Raw genomic sequence first — 18,438 nt, 5'->3', positions numbered from 1 at the left:
TCTCAGGGGAACTTCTCTCTTTACCATACTGGACTTGGCAATCATACTTGAAATGGGACTTGACTCAGAGCGGTATATTTATAGATATATATTTTACTTGCATCAAATAATGGTGAAACATTGCACAAAATAATTGGGGTGTGTGTGCGTGCGCGCGTGTGTGAGAGTGTGAGAGAGAACCAGAGAGAGGATGAGAATGTTTTTAAGAGGAGAGAAGGGGTAAAATAAACAGGAGGGAGGCATGGGACGATGTGAGGATACTCGTTCCCTGCACCTCCTCTGGGATCTCCTCCTGCCCTGGCCATTTTTCTTTGTTGCTAATAATATTTTTCCACACCTTGTGCTGTGGGGCTGAGGATGACCTTGTCCATCCTTCCCTCTTTGCTTTCAGTTATAAGGCAGAAAGTCTGGATTCATCTCAACCCTAGGCAAGGGATTGCTGTTTAGAAACCCACCCAGGAAAGGAGAAGACAGGAAAACGGAGAAAAGAGAGTTGCTGAGAAACTCGAAGGCTGGATGCTATGGGGGCCCCCCCGGGAAGCAAATGCTGTGCCTTGAAGGCCAAGGCGCTGCCCTCTTTCAMACAGGGCAAGGGGTTCACTGGGAAGCGCCCTCGCTCCCCGCTGCTTGCAAACAGGCTCTTCGCTCTCTCCCACACCTGGGAAGCCGCTCGAGGGGCGCTCAGCTTCAGCACGGCCCGCAGGCACCCGGGCGAAGCTCTCCCGCGAGACACCGGCTGCGGCAGAGTGGGAAGGGGCCCCTCTGGCGCGTGGGGCTCCCTGTGGGCCCGACCGGGCCGGAGGCTCCCCTGCAGAGCCTGGTCACTGGGGCAGGAGCCACCTTGGCCGCGAGGCAGCCCCCAGGGAGCACCCTGGGGCGGGCAGGTGGGCCCCAGGAACAGCCCCTGCTGCCCTCTCCCCTCCCCACGCCCTACCTGTGGTGCGGRCAGGCACCCTCCTCGCAGGGAACAGGTGGCACTTGCAATTTCTTTTTCTTTTTGTTACTGTTTTTTGAGGGAGAGCAACAAGATTTTCTAAAACGATTGAATGGAGGTTTCTTTGGCATGACAGAGAAGATTTTTAAAGGTATATTATATTTCTGGCTTGTTGTTACAGAAGAATAATAAAGAATGTATTTTCCTATGCTCCTCATTGCTTAAATGAGCTCTCTGATAGGAACCACCYGTCTCCCCCATCCCCTGCAACAGCAACTGCTGCAAACATCACGGCAAGATAAAGAAAAATAACTGGGCTTCCACATATGTGCACACTTGTCTGCACACAGTGCTTCGCCTTGGAGGGAACATGCGTATCTTCACCCACCCGCCCATCAGTGTGCACCCCAGGCCTGTGTACGGCTGTAGCCAGGACCAGGCTGTCGGACAGGAGATGCAGTGAGTCCAGGTGAGACCCTAGAGCTAGAAGCACATGCACACACACGTGCATGCAGGCACACAYGCACACAAACATGCACACACKTGCACATGCACACACGTGCACACCTGCACATGCATGCACACAGGCGCACACACACATGCATGTACATATACATGCACAAATGCACATGCATGCACACGAATGCACATGCTTACACACATGCACACACATGCATACACATACACACACACACACACACACATACACACAGGTCTCCCGGAACACCGCCAGGCAAGGGCGATTGTGTAACAAGGATAAGAGACTGTGGCAATCAGCTCATTACATAAAAGTGGAAAGGGCCAAATTAATCCCCAGTGTATGAATGCGGAAGCCAGTGGAGTTATATTCAGGTCAAAATTGACTCCAAAAGCTTTTTTTTTATTTAATTAGAGCATAATGTTCAATACCACCTACTGTAACAAACAGTGAGCTATGGCTCCTGACAACTCCAGGTTCCTGGGCATCCTGAGCAAGGTTATTTTAAAATGAATGAAAAACGCAGGGCAATCCTATTGCACCCCCAGCTACACAGGCTGCCACCCCCAGAGATAAACACCAGCTGTTCACTAGCAAGGTCTCTCACACACACCTAGCAAGCTGAAATTCCCCTCTTCTCCAGAAAGGTGCTATCCGTATGCAATTCCAGGCACACTCTTCCTGTGACAAACCTGCCTCTGAGGTACGTGGAGTGTTCGAAGATGCTGAAATCACCTCAGGCAAACTGGGTGACACTGAACTCACACTGTTACATCCTGCCTGGTCTTCAGAGAAAAACTGGGAGCAGAACCCACTAATCCTAATSCCATAACAAGAGCTGAGGAGTCTGCCCTGTTGCCAATGTGCACCACCACGACAGAATCACCATCGTTGATATTTAACAGCATGGCATCTATAGCACAGTCTAATATAATTTTACCACCCAGGCACAGGAATGCACACAAATGCTGCTTAACAGTTCATATAGCTGCAGACATATAGAGCTGAAAAAATGCAAAACCAACAGACACATCTGATGACTCTAAACTTTCTGTTCATAAATTATCTGGGAGCAGCCTGTGATTTTCTACCACTTGAATCTCTCTCATTTGCCATATACTTCCCTGTATGCACACACGTAATTATGTCTAATAATGCATAATAGATGTAAAATATAAAAAAGCAGAATACCTCCTCCATGTATTGCCCGTCAGCAGCCTGCTGTGCTTGGTTGGAAACCCAGCTTTGACTGGAAACATGGGTCAGAGGGCCAGTTTCTATGCTCTGATTAGACAAAGGTCCTAGCATAGGATTTTTCGGGCATTAAAATCATCCCTTCCAAGAGAACTGTGCAGCACAGACAGGAGAACAAGCCCTCCCCAATGAGCACAGGCACAGATGCAGTGAAAGCAAACCAGAGATTTCCCTTGTCATTTTGGGAGCTCCCCACACYGCCAGCGGCTCTGCAAGATGAAGATGGGGCAGCGGCATCACAGCTCTTCTCCCTCCGAAGGGCCGGGGCAAAGGCACCGAGAGGGGCTAGACCCCTGCTTCCCGCAGCAGAAGGCCAGGCAGAGGCCCCGTGCAAGGCACAGGGACTACGGGAAGCAGAGCAGGATGCTAAGAATARCGGCCAGCCTCGTGCGAAGCTCCTGGGCCGGCACAGCACAGCGCTGTTCGCCCGAGGCTCCAAGACAAGACTTAGCCCTTCACATTTGCTTTTGCTGTGTTCTAACTTCAGAATAAACTTGTTTGGTAGAACATCTGCGGAAAGTCAATGCATAAAGGGCACGCAAAGAGTGACAAATTCAGGTATTTTTATTGGAGAAAATATGCACAGACAATGCACKGAGACGCTCTCCCAGCTCCGCATAAAGCTCAAGGGAAATATCCAGAGTACCAACAATGCTTTGCATTTCTATAGTGCTTGCCTTTGGCAGCTCTCTGGGAGCTTGCAAACATTAATGAATTCACAGAGGCAGAGATTCAGAGAGCATAAAGGCCAGAAGGGACTTTAGATCATCCAGTCTGACCTTCTGTGTATCGCATGCTCCTTGGAAAGTGTGCAGAAAAGAACCACAGACATTATTTGGGGGTGGCAGAAAATGCCTTGCTGTGAAAAGCTTAAAGAGCTCAATCTGTTTAGCTTATGAAACAGAAAATACAGAGGTTATCCTGTAGAAAGCCCAATAGTGTGTGTTTACATGCAGCTGAAGTGAATTTTCCAGAAAGGCATCTACCTTTGATTTGAAAACATTTGAGAGATTAAAAATCCTCTTTTCCCTTGGTACCTTATTACAATAACTATTCTCGCTCACTGTTAACATTTATGCTTAATATCGCATTTGAGTCTGGCTGGTTTCAGTTTCCTGTCATGGGTTTTTGTTATGCATCTCTCTGCTAGATTAAAAAAAAAAMCATTTAGTAACCAGCATCTCTCCCTGTGAAGGTACTTTGACGGTAATCAAATCATCTCTCAATCTTCTTTTTGGTAAGATAAGCAGATTGAGTTCATTAAGTCTTTCAAAGCATTTCCTCATCTCTGGAACAATACTGTAGGCCTTTGTTGTACTCTTTCCAATTATTCCTCCTTCTTTTAAAAGTACGCCCCTCATCCATCATGATCTGTGAGATSTATTGTAGATTTTACCTGACTATTGCCATACAATAGTAAATATCACCTTTCCCTACACCTACCCACCAGCTATGTCTCACAACATGCTTCCTAAGCTGAATGTGCATTATGCCTACTTTAAAGACAGAGGCGTATGGAAAAGCTAGGGCAATGCTTTACAAGCCACTTGGGGCAATATGGGGAACTGGTTATGACCCCATTCATAATCACATTCATACTAGTATAAATTCACTGGCTTTTGAGTAAGATGCTCCTGATTTATACGATTCTTGGCAAGAGGCAAATCTAGTTCTTTAATGGTCCCCTTCCATCAGGCTCCACTTTCACATTCGCTCCTGGTCTCRTATGGTATTTTTCACATCTCTCCCACTGGATCTAAATGTCTTTGATTCATCAGCTATTCTTTCCCTCTCCCCCTTATTTTCATTCTCTTGTGACTGATCATCCCCTTTTCAGCGACTGCCTCTGACCAGCTGCTTTTCAGATTCTCCCTTCTCTGATCTCAACTGTCACTTCTCAGCTCACAAAACACGCCAGCCCCCACATCCCCATCTGCTTTTTAAAGGCTTGTTATCATAAGCAGGGGCTTCTCCGCTCCCTGTTCTTTACTTTGCAAAACCCTCATCAATCAAGAGAAACCATTATGCCATCAAGGACCGAGAGAGGCTTTTAGGTCAGCCCTGTCAAACTTGTGGCCCTCCAGATGCTGCGCGGTGGCCTTCCGCTGCATTAACAAAGATATTTTTATTCAGTCATGACAGGGAATATGTGAATTGGGGGGTAAAAAGGCCCAGGCTCGTACGCAAAGGGAGCTCTGAGGCAAATGGTGAGCACCCCGAGTAACTGCCCTGCAGCTCGCTGGCTTGCAGGCAGCAGTATGGCCCAGCAAGGGACGCCGCCTGCTCCTTGGGCAGTGCAGAAGCAGCCGSAGGCTCTTTTCTATCTGCTACCACATCTCACTCTTCCTCTCACAGACTTTTCAAGCTGCATCTTAAATCCATTTGGCTTTTAATCTCAGATTCCTGCTGGAAGGCTATTCTAAAGCAGCATTACCTAATTTTTAGGAACCCTCTTCTARTTTCCCAACCTAAATACTTTCTTGATATATCTATACTACACTGTTTTCAAACTAGCAGTGTCCTTTACTTTAAATAGCCTTCCTCATTCCCATATGTTTCTTCTGCGATGTATTTATATAGATTTCTTCAATTTTGGCCTAATTTCTTCATTTGGCATCTAAAAACATGCACCTTCAAGAGCTAAAGGCTACAGAAGCACGGGGCTGAGGGCAAGATAGGGCTGGGACAGGATCAGAGCTGCTGGGGGCTGCTGCCTCTTCCCTGCTGCCTTTTAGCAAGGATTTCGGAACTGAGCTTGGTAGCTCTCAGCCCTAAATTGTGTGGGGGCCTAAGGCAGTAATACAGCCTACACGGATGATCCTAACTGAGGCATGGCAAAATGGGTCTGTCTCCATGCCTGCTTGCTGTGYCTTCTGCTAGCTCCCACAGCGTTCCCAGCTCACGGAATATTTCTAATGTTAGTTCCCAAGCACTTGACCTTGTCTGTTGTACTACTAAAATTCATTCTGTTTCTGCTACCCCTGTCAAGGTCAAATAAGGYTTTCTCTGTGACATCCTAGTCCTTCCCCATATTGGCAATATCTTCTAGTGTTGAATCATCAGGACACTGCCGTTTTGAGTCAGGGTCTCAGGGTAATGTTGATAAAGACCAAGAGAGTGACAAACTTACTTATCCCCCTTTCTTTAATCCTAAACACTGAATTTGCACGTCTCCAGCCCGCGTGGAGCCCCCCTTGTGGGTGGGGTTGACAAAAGCTCCTTGCTGTGAGCCTGGGTGCCAGCTCTCCCGGACACAGAGGGCACCCAGTTCCCCAGGCACTGTGTGTGCTAAGCAGCTTGAGCTGCTTATTTCCAGTAGGCAGATTGTTGCTTTCCCCAGGGTCAATACCACTGTCCTTATCAATAACTTAGGCACAGAGCCCACTTTGGGTTTGTCTCAGACTATCGTCTCCTTCATCTTGACCTCACTCTCACTGCCCAGAAATGGCCCCCCTTCTTACTCTTTTTCTCTAAATAGCTGAAGTATCTTTTGCYGTTTGTTTTAATCTCCTTTGCGAGGTCTAACTCAGCTTGATTTGTAAGCAATCCTCATTTTATCCATGCATTTCCTGACCTCCAAGACACAGCCTTCTTTGCTGTCTGTTCTTTTCTTCCATCCTGCACTGGCTCTGTGCAGAGCCAGCTTAAGCAGCATAAGCAGTTGCCTGTGGTGGCAGACAGATGGAGGGCAGCAGAATCCGGCACTGCCATTTATTGACTCTTCACCGAAATATGTACCAATACCTTCTCTTCACAGAATACCTTCTCTTCACAGAAATATGTAATTTCTTCACAGAAATAAGTACCAAGAGAGAGACACGCAAGCCCTGTATAAACTCAGGGCACAGTGGGTTGTGTGTTGCATCACGCCTTCCTCCTGCACACACAGGAACAGCTCTCCCCAGCGCCCTGGGAAAGCCAGGCATTTCCCAGGGCTTCTAGGCAAGGGCTCCTGAGCCAGCTCCTCCCATGGGCAGAAGTAGGGTGGCTCCATCCACTCGCCTTTCCTCTCATACCCTCCAGGCCTCCCCGCCTAACTGGCACTCAGAGCACTCTGCAGTCAGGGCACAGGCCCTGGCAAGACATCAAGATTTGTGGGTAGGCCCGGCAYAGAGCAGGGGCAGAGACAGATAAGGAGAGTGGCCGGCAGCAGAGCCTCTGYGTGTTGGAGATAGTGCAAGAGCATCCGTGGGATAAGTGGTTTATTACTCAGGATCTCGTTGGGAGTATTGCTGGGAGAAAGCACTGAGGAAATTGGTCTGACCTCACAGTTGACTTTGCTTTGAGATGGAGGTTGACTAGAGGCCTCCTGAGGTGTCCTGAATTACCCTGTGATCCTATGAATGGGATGCCCGTGTCCCACAGAGGGAGGAGGAGGAGGAGAAGGGGATCTTTTGAGGAAAAAGGGCTAGGAGTCCCATGCCCTTTACATAGCCTTATGCTGGRAGATTTATGCCGTATGGCAGGATAGGAGGAACTTTGGAAGGAAACAGACTGAGTTTGGTGCTAAAAGGAAAGGACTTTAGGGCTAGGCTAAAGTCATGTATTTCCAAATCTCAGACTTGCTCACCCTGCAAAATTTGCCTGCTTGTACCTTGATTGAGTTTAAACCAAACCACCTCATGATACCTTGCCTATAGCCTCTTCTGCTTTATATTTAATTATATTTAATTATATTAATTATATTTAATATTTAGCACCTTTACAGACATAAACTCTTCTGTTATCCCTTCTAGCACCTCCTCAGATCCCCTAGCTCCTTGCTTGAACTATAGATGCTAAAACAATCCCTGCCATCAATTGCAGAAACATTAAAGCTATGATTCTTGTATGACAACACCACTGCAYTCCAGGTACTTCAGGTGCTTAGACACGGTCTGTTGTGGACGAGGGAACGTGCTGGTCTCACATTTGTGCAGCACAGGTTGCACTCCACGCGGTCAGAAGGGTTAATGCCACTTGCTTGGCAGCCCATGGATCTTTGTGGAAGACCCCGGCCAATCTGYGGCCCTCCGAGTCACCTTCCCAGGCTGCAGTGACCCCGCTCTCCCCACCTGCACCAGCCACCCACCGGGCACACTGCCACATCCCCAGGGTTACTAACATACACAGAGCGTGTGTGTGTGTGTAACCCCAGCACAGGCACCAGGGAGGAAGTTCAAATCTCCCAGCAAATGTGTGCATCTACGTGTGCCCCTATTTACACACCCAGGCAAGTGCCACCAGGGCATTACCCACTGCAAGGCGACTGGCTGTGAACGCAGATGCACATCTACCCGCACCAGCGGCCTCCCCACCTGCCTGACACGTAATGCGCTCCCGCTCCGCGTGACCCGAGGCAGAGACACCGGTCTCTGAGGAGCCCGGCTCGGCACGAGTTAAGGAAGGGAGAAAGGCTGGCGAGGAAATTAAAAGCCAAGAAGTTGAAAGCCCAGCACATGATTCTTCTCCTATCACATCTGCGCATCCTGGAGCGCCAGAGTAATTGTCTGCACTGAGTCAGAGCAAAAGGCACAAGGAAACGGTTGCCATGGCAACCCTCGCACTGCTCTAATTCGGCTCGGAATTAAAATGATATCAAATAATTTGCAAGCAAAAGGAACATGGCAAAGGCGCTGGGTGCCAATCTAAAAAATCCGGCTCTGTGCAAGCCTCTCCTGAGCCGGTGTCAAGGGCTCTTTTCCCTTCAAGCGTGACAACCATGGCAATCAGARGAGCTATAGAGGCACGAGCGATGGATAACCCTAGGCCAGAAGATTTCTGCTATCTCCTGGCAGGAACGGGCTCCTYGGCTGGAGCGCCAGCCTGGAACAGGCTCCAGCGCTGGGGACAGCTGGATTTCCCACCAGAGCAACGCCCTGGCAAGGAAACCCCGATGCTCCCAAGCTGTCATGGCAGCCCATAGAGAATATAGCGTGGCAGGGCACTAAGCTGGAGAACATACCGTGGCAGGGCACTAAGCTGGCCTGAGCAGCGCAGGCATGGCCCCACAGCGGGGCTTTCAATGGGGCAGCCCACACGCACTCAGGAACACAGAGCTCATTTACGGCGCAGGTTTCTCCCTTGTAAGGGGCACAGCACACAGCAGCACCGGCACTCCGAGGAGCTGAGACTACTAGGAAATATTTACACTGCGGAAAAGGCTCCTGCCTTTGCCCTTCTCAACCAAGGGATTGTGCCCATGACAGAAGATGGGGCCGCAGAGAGAGAGGTACAATCCCTGCACTATAGATCATGGAATCTATGCAGATGAAGAGGACACCCCAAAGAAGCAAAGGATGCAGATGCAAAAGAAAGAAGCCACTTCAAAGAAACAAAACTGCAGATGCCCAGCTGGAGTGGGCAGGATATGATAGAACATTCCTCACATTYTTKTTTTTTTTATACACTTCTGAGGACAAAATAAATGTATTTGGCCTCATCCTTGGCAGTCACTGGCTCTGCATGCAGGGTTTTGCAGGCATTGACCTGGCTGGAGAAGAACCAGCTCTGGGCAGGGAACTCTCTGGCTCCAGCACTGATACCAACCTTGGCAAAAGGCAGAATTTGTAAGATCAGATGCAATGCAAAATAAACCACCTCACTTTTGTCTAGCTCATAGAATAGGCAGAGCAAGCTTGCATGTGTCCCCAAAACACTCAGAAACAAAAGCAGCAYTGCTCATATCTTTCAACTGACACTAATATTTACTAAGCCTTAAACTCCTCTCTAGGTGCTTTAAGCCTATTCTTGCTTATGTCCAAGAGGTGCCTTCTTTGCTCACAGGTCTCTGCAAGGAGCGGGGAAGGCGATGGACGCCAGGCAGGGAGAGAGGTGGACGAGAGCAGCAGTGTGAATGGAGAGACAGTGGGGTTAGTGCAGCAGCAGCGCTGCACAACGCTGGTAGCCTGGCCTGCTGAGCCCTGGCTCACGGTTTAGGCCAATCAAATGTGCACGGATTGATAACCAACACCAGACACATGTCCTGAGAGGCAGGGAAGCCACTGCTGCTGGTGCTGTTAATATTCTCATCATTTTTGCCTTCCTGACTCCCCCTTCAGATGCCTACCCTATGAAACTGCGTGGTCTTTTGTTAGAGCAAAGGGATGACTGTGAAACTGCCTGGGCTTCGGGGACTGCCCTTGCCATGAGCAGCAGTAGGTAGACCCAGAAGTTGCACAGTGATGAGCAGAAAATGAGTTCAGTTGCCTCTCTTTCTACTTACACTGCCCTTGGGTTGAGTGGAAGGGAGATGGAGGGAAGCTCCTGCTTTATAAAGAAGTCATCCAGATGATACCCCAGGAGTTCACAGCAGGCCACACACTGGAACATTTTCAGCACAACTTCCAGCAGTGTCCAAGGCAGCGTTCCCTCCAAACAGTGCAGCATACATTGGAACGCATCAGCTGCTCACAGTTCTCATATTGCTAATATTACACYCGTTTCTAAGCCAGTCTAGTGAAACCATTTTAATTCTCCAGCTTGGATGCAGTTCTTTCAGCATAAAAAGTGCCTATGTTCACATAGCATGCATTGTACATGCACCTAGCACGCATTTAACAGCTTCCACGGGTACAACTGCCACTTCCTAGGGAGGAAAACAGGAGGTTGAAATGTTTCAACCACCCAAACAACAGAATTGTAGGAATACAGTAGTGTCGATTAMCTTGAAAAAAAGTCACAGTAACAGAACTGCTGAAAAAGCCACCTGCTTTCTGGATGCTCCCCTTTCTGGATGCTGGCAACAGACAGCAGGCAGCCAAAACTGGACCAAGGAAGAGGATGTAGAGACGTCAAGCTGGCCAGTAATTGCTTTTCAGATGAAGGGCTTTCATCAGACTGTTACTTGTGATAGAAGTTGGATTCTAAACAGTGGTATAATGGTGAAATTATTCTCCATTATCCTTTTTTTTTTTTTCAGAACGATTGGTTTCAAACACTTTTGAAAAAAAAAAATAAGCTTTTTTTTTTTGGAAATCTTTTCCTGGTGTGAATGCAGAGCTCTTCTGAAAATACTGGCCTTAATAACTCAGTGTCCCAAATCCCTCRCTATAAAATACGGACAGTTCCCTTCTCTCACCCTTCTTTGAGCTTGCCTTTCTGAAAAATAAGCCTTCTCTGAAGAGGACTCTCCCCAAGTACATCTGTATATGCTGGTCATCATGAGATAACAATTTCACTTCAGCCCAGTGACTAAGAACTAGCAACAACTTGAATAGAAACAGAGGAGAGAGGTAAACAGAGGAGGATGAAGTAAATCTGGATCTCACCAAGGCCTGCTTGGCCACCCTGCTTGTTCTGCTGGGCACAGCTGGGCCTGTGCGTGCCCTGTGGCTTGCTGCAATCAGTTGTCTGCCATCCCTTAGACATGACAAAACTGGCAAAGATCCTAATAAAAAGAAACCTGTATCTGTCCCTGTTCTGACTGGCAGTGAGCTGCGTACCACATAACTYAGAGAGAGAAGGTCAGGCTATAAAAGAGATGTCACGTGCAGCCCAAAGAGACCGTTAAACTCCCGCGCAGATTCCAGCCGTTTCGCTGGGCCTCTCAGTCACTAAGAGCTTCTGTCAGCAACTGCATGCGATTGCAGCGACCCCAGGAGGGCCACAAAGCCCCGGGCTACTGACTCACCGAGGGAACAGATGACACGGTGCTATCTGGGGCAGGACTTGGCTTGGGGAGAGTGCCATCGTAATTCCGTATTTTTCATTTCCAACAAAGTTAATGCTTGTGAAAGGTACTGGACTGACATCCCAGAAGACTAACTTCCTTCTAATTAATTACAATTAATCATCCAGGCRTTACTTAATGTTTGCACAGTGCTCTCAAGCAGCAAAGTACAATACAGCAGGTATTGTTAATTCAAACAAGCACAGCCAAGCTAGTGGTCAGTTGGCCTGTGTGGCTTCCCACCAACGCCCTGCCTGAGATCACACCAACTCATCTCACCCAGTGGGCCCTGTCTTGACTCCACCTTGTCCTCCAAGAGCTCTACAGGCACCTAGAACCAGCAAATGCAGGAGCTTGGCCCAAAGAGGGGAAGAGACGGGAAAAGGGAAAGAGGGAAGAAGATAACACAGAGGACATGGGGCTTTGACCCACAGAAGGCTGCTGCAATGGATGCTGTACACAGCAGTTTCAGAGCAGTCCTGGCAGCCGTTCTCCTTTAAACCCCAGCCTGCCAAGGGACTGCGTCACTGCTTCAGCTCCACACCGGTTCCTTCCTACTGCCTCTGGACAGCTCCACACCAGATCGCATGTCCCACAGTCTCCTCCCCATTCTGGGTTGCACCACAGAGCCAAACCAGATCTGAGCAGGAGGAAGGAGGTGCTGGTGCCCGCCTGCCACCTGTGCCCCCACCSCTTTGGCTGGCTGCTCTGCTCCCTCATTCTCCAGCAGAGTCCAGGCCTCTGTCGCCTTCTTGGTCATTTGGTTTCCCAAGTTTGCCTTTCTCAGCCTTGGCTGGGGCCTGGCATTCATCTGCCGGGATGAAAGGGGCCCAACACTCCCTGTCACTGTCATCCTCCTCAGAGGGGCACTGGGGGTGCCTTCTAACTGCAGGCATAGCTGTAAATCCCGGAATTCACTTTTTTCCCCTTTTTCACTGCATATGTAGCGAGCATTTCAGAGTGCTTCCAAATTCCCCCAAGCACCATCAAGTGAAACAAGTGACAGTAACAATCAGTGGCAGTATGACAGGCCAGCTCATCCAAATGACACATTTATAGGGGCACTTAAAAAGCCTTCTGTTGACCCCTCTGTCCATAGCTGTGACAGAACACATTCAGGAACTATAGGCCCACCCAGATCTTGGGCATTCCAGGAACCACAGCTAGCCAGCATATGGATTTCTGGTAGTAGCATAACTCTAAATGAACACATCAAGCTCAGTGAAGGCTGATGCAATCAGACTAAGAATGATAATCTGTGCCCCACTGTGCACCATTTGCCTCTTGCTGCGTCTGCACACTCCCCTTCCTTCACCTCTTTTTGCCTGTACCTAATGTGGGGTACTCCTCTCCTGTGCACCTAATGTGGGGTACTACAGGTACTCCAGCAGGCCCAGGGTCATCTGTGTTGCAACCTCCTCTGTAGGGTGAAGCTGCCCAGAATCAGGTCTCTGCCATGCAGCAGTGGCGTGGAGAAAAGTTGGAGGAGAAAAGAACAGAGAACTGTGTCCTTGCCTTCAAACTACTCTCCTCGAGGTTTAATAGTATTGCAGCTCGTAGGGGGACCRTTTTTCTTGAACTATCAGAATTTAGAAAGATTCCGGTGGTGATCCTGATCACCACTGGAAAAAAAAAAATCACAATTTATATAAAATACCTTTCTGCTTTCTGTAACCCCCAAAGTATGCTGAAAGCATACAGCCAATCCAGCCAACGGTATGTACCCAGGCAAGCCCTTGCACTCCCACTGAAGGCATTGGGGGCTATAGCTAGGGAAGAGAGACAGACATTAGCTGTCTGAAGGATGGGGGATCCTTTGGGAGGAATCACTCCCTCCAGTGCTGTTGAGCCCATGCTTCGTATGGCTAGTCTTCATCAGCATGTAAGGAACAAAGAATGGAGAACACGCACATGAATGTAGCGTGGGTGGAAATAAGCAAAAGGTGATGAGCTGTTGTGATTGGGTCACGTACCATCCCTGCTGGTGACAAGGGACCATGGTATTTTTAAGAAATAAACGCAACTCAGAATTCATTTCTATGTCTCAGCCTGTGGTTACCTGTGAGGAAACTGATTTGTTCCTTATCATTTCCACAGCTGTCAGAAAATTACCGTCAGAAAACCGTAATATTGTTTCAATGGGGTTTATTTTTTCCTGTCCTCCACCGCTTTCTCCACCCTTCCCTCACCAGAGGTTTCTATCCCTTCACAGCATATCCACACAGATTCAGCATTCAGAACAACTGAGGGGGTGTAAATCTCCACAGGGGCTGCAAAAAGAGCTGCTGACCAGAGAGGAATTGTCTCAGTGTTCTTGTTCTGTCTCTCTCCCACCAGAAGTTGTTCCTCCTTTGTATTTATACTGAGTGCCAGAYGAACTGGTTTTGTGTGGCTTTGCTCAAGCTCATGGGGAAGGAAAGGAATCTTGAAAAGCAGTCTTTTTTTCTTTATATAATTGTTTTTCTACTCCCAAATTCATGCCCAGAAAAAAAAATGCTCCAATGCTGCACAGAGAGACTCAGTACAGATTCAGTGTAAGTTCATTCTGGTGTACTTGTGATAGCATCAGCAGGTATCAGTTTTGGTAGCTGTGTCTTGAGTTTCAAGCACTTATTTAAAGTAAACTGTATTGAAACTATCTCCTTAYTTCATGGAGGTCTCTGAACAGACTTCACTTTATGACCTGGTTTGGATTTGGAATGGTGGCCTAGCAATGAAAACTATTATTTCGTATCATCACTCTCTTAAGATAGAAATATCTTTTCTATCTCCACATGATATTTAGAGAGTACCACTTTCTACCAGATCTTATTGAAAGCCTGGAAACTAAGGAACAGTTCTTCAGATAAGTTAAATTGCCATAGCTTTYACTGATTTCAGTAGACTGAATAGCATTTACACTCTTTCAGGTTGTGATATTCTTTGCATCCCAAGTCATTGCTTGGTGCTTGTTCTAGCCACTCATTCTTTCCATCATACAGGACATAGTTAACACTAAACAATCTTTCATGGATAGCTTTGTGCCTCTGTATATTTCTGCTGATAATTACTCCATTACCTGTTTTGGAAGCCATTTCCTTCAGTAAATGCAATAAAAAAAAWTTCAACTCATATTGAACTAGATTGTCTTCCATACCTGTACTCCTACACAGCAAGTTGGTTGTATTGTCATAACAGATACAATTTCARTTGCTACAGAAAATGCGAAAAGTTYCAACAGTATTTTGGGTCTCTGTGAGAAGTAACATGTTTCACAAAYATTCCAAAACTGCACAGAGATAAAGGTCTAATGAGGGTGTGTCAAAAGCGGCTACAAGCTCGGATACAAACAGAACCTGGGAAATTTGTATATATGAGTTTTAAATCCAGCAACAACCCCATTCCAGCAGTAAAAGTGAGTTTTCAGTTGACATAGCACTAGCGATCCAGGAACMCCCTGTTCTTCTAAAAACAAGTGCCTTCCACACACAATTCACAAGGCGCGCAGAATTTGCTCCGGGGGYAAGGTCAGTTGCAATCCACAACTTTCCTTCATTCAACCAATCAGTTCCTCTTCCAAAAGCTTATTAGCCATTTAATAGCCATTTACCTGTTCTAATGTTCTCTATTCAGTCTGGTTTTCATCATCCTTATGATCACTTCCCTGGAGTGCCTAGTTAACAGCTCTCAGCTCCCACTCTCAATACAAGATGCTACCATTTCATTCAAGATAAAAAGAGAAGCAGAATGTCCTACCTGCAGCAATACCCATCTTGCCATCCACTGACACAGCTACGGCTGTGCTCACTGTCACCACTTCTGGAGGGCCAGCTCCCTCTGACAAAACACAAATGTAGCAAACTCAGCTCAGCACTGGAGATAAGTAAAATGCAGCAAGGGCAGCTTGTTCTATTTCATATCCAGGACAGTATTAACAAAGGCCTAACCCCCCAAAATCCTAGAGTTTGAAGGACTGCATCTTTCAAACCACAAGAGCACCCTAAGAGGCTAATAAGGGGAGAGCTTTTTTCTCCTCTCTGTCAGAGAATGCAATTGCCCTTGTAACAGATGCCATGTCTGTATTATTTTTTTCGTGATTAGATTAGCTTCAGCTGGGACACCACTTTTGAAACTGCCAGGGGACAGTCTGAAGGTCATCACGACTGATTTAGTCTGCAACTGATTCCCTCCCCGCATTCTGTACCGGACACTCGTGCTCAGACAGATGGATTGAGGATTCTTCCCTTCCCAAGAGCTCCAGAGTTTGTCCCTGCATTTCATTTCTGCCTTCATCATTCATGTTCATAATCCATGTGTCCTGAGCACAGTTCTGTGGCTACCACGGGTTAGCCTGGAGTCTCTCACTCATTTTTTTTTGGACTAAAGCCAGTTTAATTTCCTCAAGGGTGTCAGCTAGAACTAGCAGGGCYCTTGTGAAACTGAAATACTCAGCCAACTGATGCTCACATGCTTTGAGCCTTATCCTGCATTTATTGTGAATCCCAAATTTCTTGTTGTCCCTACAGTGAGATTCAATAAGCAATATGCACATATTATCCCCAGAAAAGAAACATCYGACACATGACAGAACTTGCTCAGAAGGTCAAATGGGACTGTTCTTGCAGCCCAGATCTATCTGACCCACCGAGCATTCCCTGCTACTTTCTCTGAGGGATTTTMGACGTGGCAAGGTGTCTGTATAAATTATTCTGCTAACCTCCAGCCATTCGCTGATGGACTCCTCCCCAAAGGATGTTATGGCTCTCTCTTCTCATACATCTGCCACAGACATCCCCAGTTAGGGGGACGTGTGCTGAGTGGAAAACGGGAAAAGTGGGCATTTGATCCTCAAAAACTCCCATAATGCATCAAGTGGCTTCTTCCATCAGGAAGGTGGGGCACTCTTTTTGTGTGGGATGTCAAGTGAAGGGCCCAGATTCTCTCTGACAGTGAAGTGCTCTGGCTCACAAAAATGGAGTATTATTTCCAGGCTCTTCACAGTAACCTTGTGTAATCACATGGATCACAGTCTCTCTAAGCCTTCAGCAACCTTTTGTGATCACATGGATCACGATCTAATCTAAACCTGACAATCCTACTCTAAAGGGGGTAATTATCCTACTATCCTACTYTATCCTACTGTATCCTACTCTAAAGGGAGTAATCAGATTCCCTACCCTAATTTAGGGTATAAGGTTTCCAGGTCCAGGCGCTGCCTGTGCTTTTAGGTTTTGCAGCATAATGGGGTCCTAAACTTGACTGACGATTTCAAGTAATAGGATTGTAATACAAAAAAAAACCAAACAACAAACAAAAGCCAGTGCAGGTACTTTKGTTCAGTCTTCATCTGTGGAAAACTATCCATGACTTCCAAGAAAGCCAAATCAAGCCACAGCCCCAATAGCTAGTCAGGGGTAACTACTGACGCCTGGGTAATAGCAGGCTGTAGGAAGCACCACAAGGTGCTACCACCAAGTTTTCCAAGCAGTACTTCATTCCCAACAGCAAATGTAGTGTCACACAGGGCAGCAAAAGGTCTCTCYTGCCATGCATCTCTCTGTCTCTACACTCCTCTTTTAAATAAGATGTAAAAATGTTGGGCAAAGAGAGATTTTGGTGAAAGGTTTTACATATTTTCTGTTTCCATGCCTCTCTCTACATCCTGGTTCATCTCTTGCCTCCCAGTCTTGTTTTCTCCTCTTTGCTATTTGCTTTCCCACCCACCAGCCTCCCACCACTGTGCCACAAAAAGCTCTAGCAACTGAAGCGCTGAGCTCCATGACAAAGACGGAGCACTGAGGACCAGCACAGAGCACACAGGGGATTTCTGCCTTCTGTGTAGGAGTCTCACACCAGTGTTTTGTTCGGGTCTCACCCATCCTGGCTCTTCTGTTCTCTTCCAGCCTTTGAGGAGGTCCTAGCTAACTCTGATTATTCACAGGAGCCAACACTCTAGGCAATAGACACTGAAAAGAAGCTCCCTGCCCATCTGTCATGTTTGAGCTCCTTTACTGGGTATGAGGGACCATATTCTAGTCACAGAAAGCACTGATGGAAGAAATGACTCCCTCTAAACTCATGTTTTCCTGGCTGAGTGCTTGCTGGCCCCTCATCAGTCCTGGCTGACAATTACTTTAATCATTGTGGCTAAAGGGCCTGACACACAAGTGTCTCCCAGGTCTGGCTAAACCTGCCTCTCCAATTCCTTCTGCAAGGTCTTTAATTCCCCTTCTTATGRTTCACGTGTCCTGCAGCCCCTCATGCTCCCTCCACCACCTCTAAATCTCTCAGTTGACCCAGGCCCTTTACCTCCCTGTGTCTCTCAGCTCCTCCTGACACACAGCTGTGAGCACCTTCCTCGTGGCTCGGAGCAGCTGGCTCTCCTCAGCTCCAGTTCCCATATCATGCCATGAGCCAGTGCCTCCTACTGCTATAACAACCTGCTGGTGGCCAGACCTCAGCACTTGCAAGAGCAGCCCATAAAGGGATTGGGATGAACTTGACATGGGGCACAGCCTGGAACAAGCTTTCTTTTCTCTGCTTTGCTGCAGCACGTTCAGGCTGAGGTTACCTGAATTGTCTTCTGAAACGATGCTGTAGATGAAGCTCCCGGGGGGATGTTCAGCTGCCCGACGATACCAAAGAGGGAAGTGGTCCATGGTGAAGATACTTTCCTTGTCTTTCCTTGTCAGGAATTTCCTGCCAAAGGAAAAAGGAGTGTAGTCCTTTGCACCCGGTGCAGAGGAGCAGTGGTTCTCCTCAGGGTTACACAGCGGGAAGTGTTYGGGGCTGGATCCAACAGCTGGGCTCTTCTCGGAGCCATCGGTGGTACCTGTGGCTACCCGTGTGGTCAGAGGGGACACACACAGGGCACATTGGGACCAGGGGCACAAACACGACGCTTAATGGTGAAGGTGCAGTGGTTCTCCCAAGGCCTCCCAGGCACCTTGCTGGGTGGGTGAGGGCTGCACACAGGTTGGGGGCTCCACATCCCCAAAGGGGCGAGGAGCGGCGGGGCATGCGGAGGGGCGGGATATGCTCCCCGCGCTCCCTCCATGCGGAGAGATGCGCCCCGCTCCCGCGAAAGCCGCGGCTGCCGTTTCGGCGGCGCCCGAGGCGGCTCGGGGCGAGCGGAGCCTCCGC

General features: G+C 48.0%; 1 protein-coding gene across 1 annotated transcript in view; it reads right to left on the bottom strand.

Moving 5' to 3' along the window:
- Nucleotides 1–18,438, bottom strand: part of CACNA2D4 (calcium voltage-gated channel auxiliary subunit alpha2delta 4) — a 123,880-nt gene that overhangs the window by 49,225 nt on the left and 56,217 nt on the right. The window contains exons 25-26 of the mRNA XM_026052160.1: nucleotides 17,867–17,994; nucleotides 15,052–15,132 (exon numbers count right to left, since the gene is read on the bottom strand). Of these exons, the coding sequence (XP_025907945.1) occupies nucleotides 15,052–15,132; nucleotides 17,867–17,994 (209 nt within the window). The remainder of the gene's footprint in view (nucleotides 1–15,051; nucleotides 15,133–17,866; nucleotides 17,995–18,438) is intronic.

This window comes from Nothoprocta perdicaria, unplaced genomic scaffold (genome assembly GCF_003342845.1).
Source record: "Nothoprocta perdicaria isolate Ctin4 unplaced genomic scaffold, notPer1 scaffold_84, whole genome shotgun sequence".
Classification (NCBI taxonomy): Eukaryota; Metazoa; Chordata; class Aves; order Tinamiformes; family Tinamidae; genus Nothoprocta; species Nothoprocta perdicaria.
This window is presented reverse-complemented; position numbering and strand designations above follow the sequence as displayed.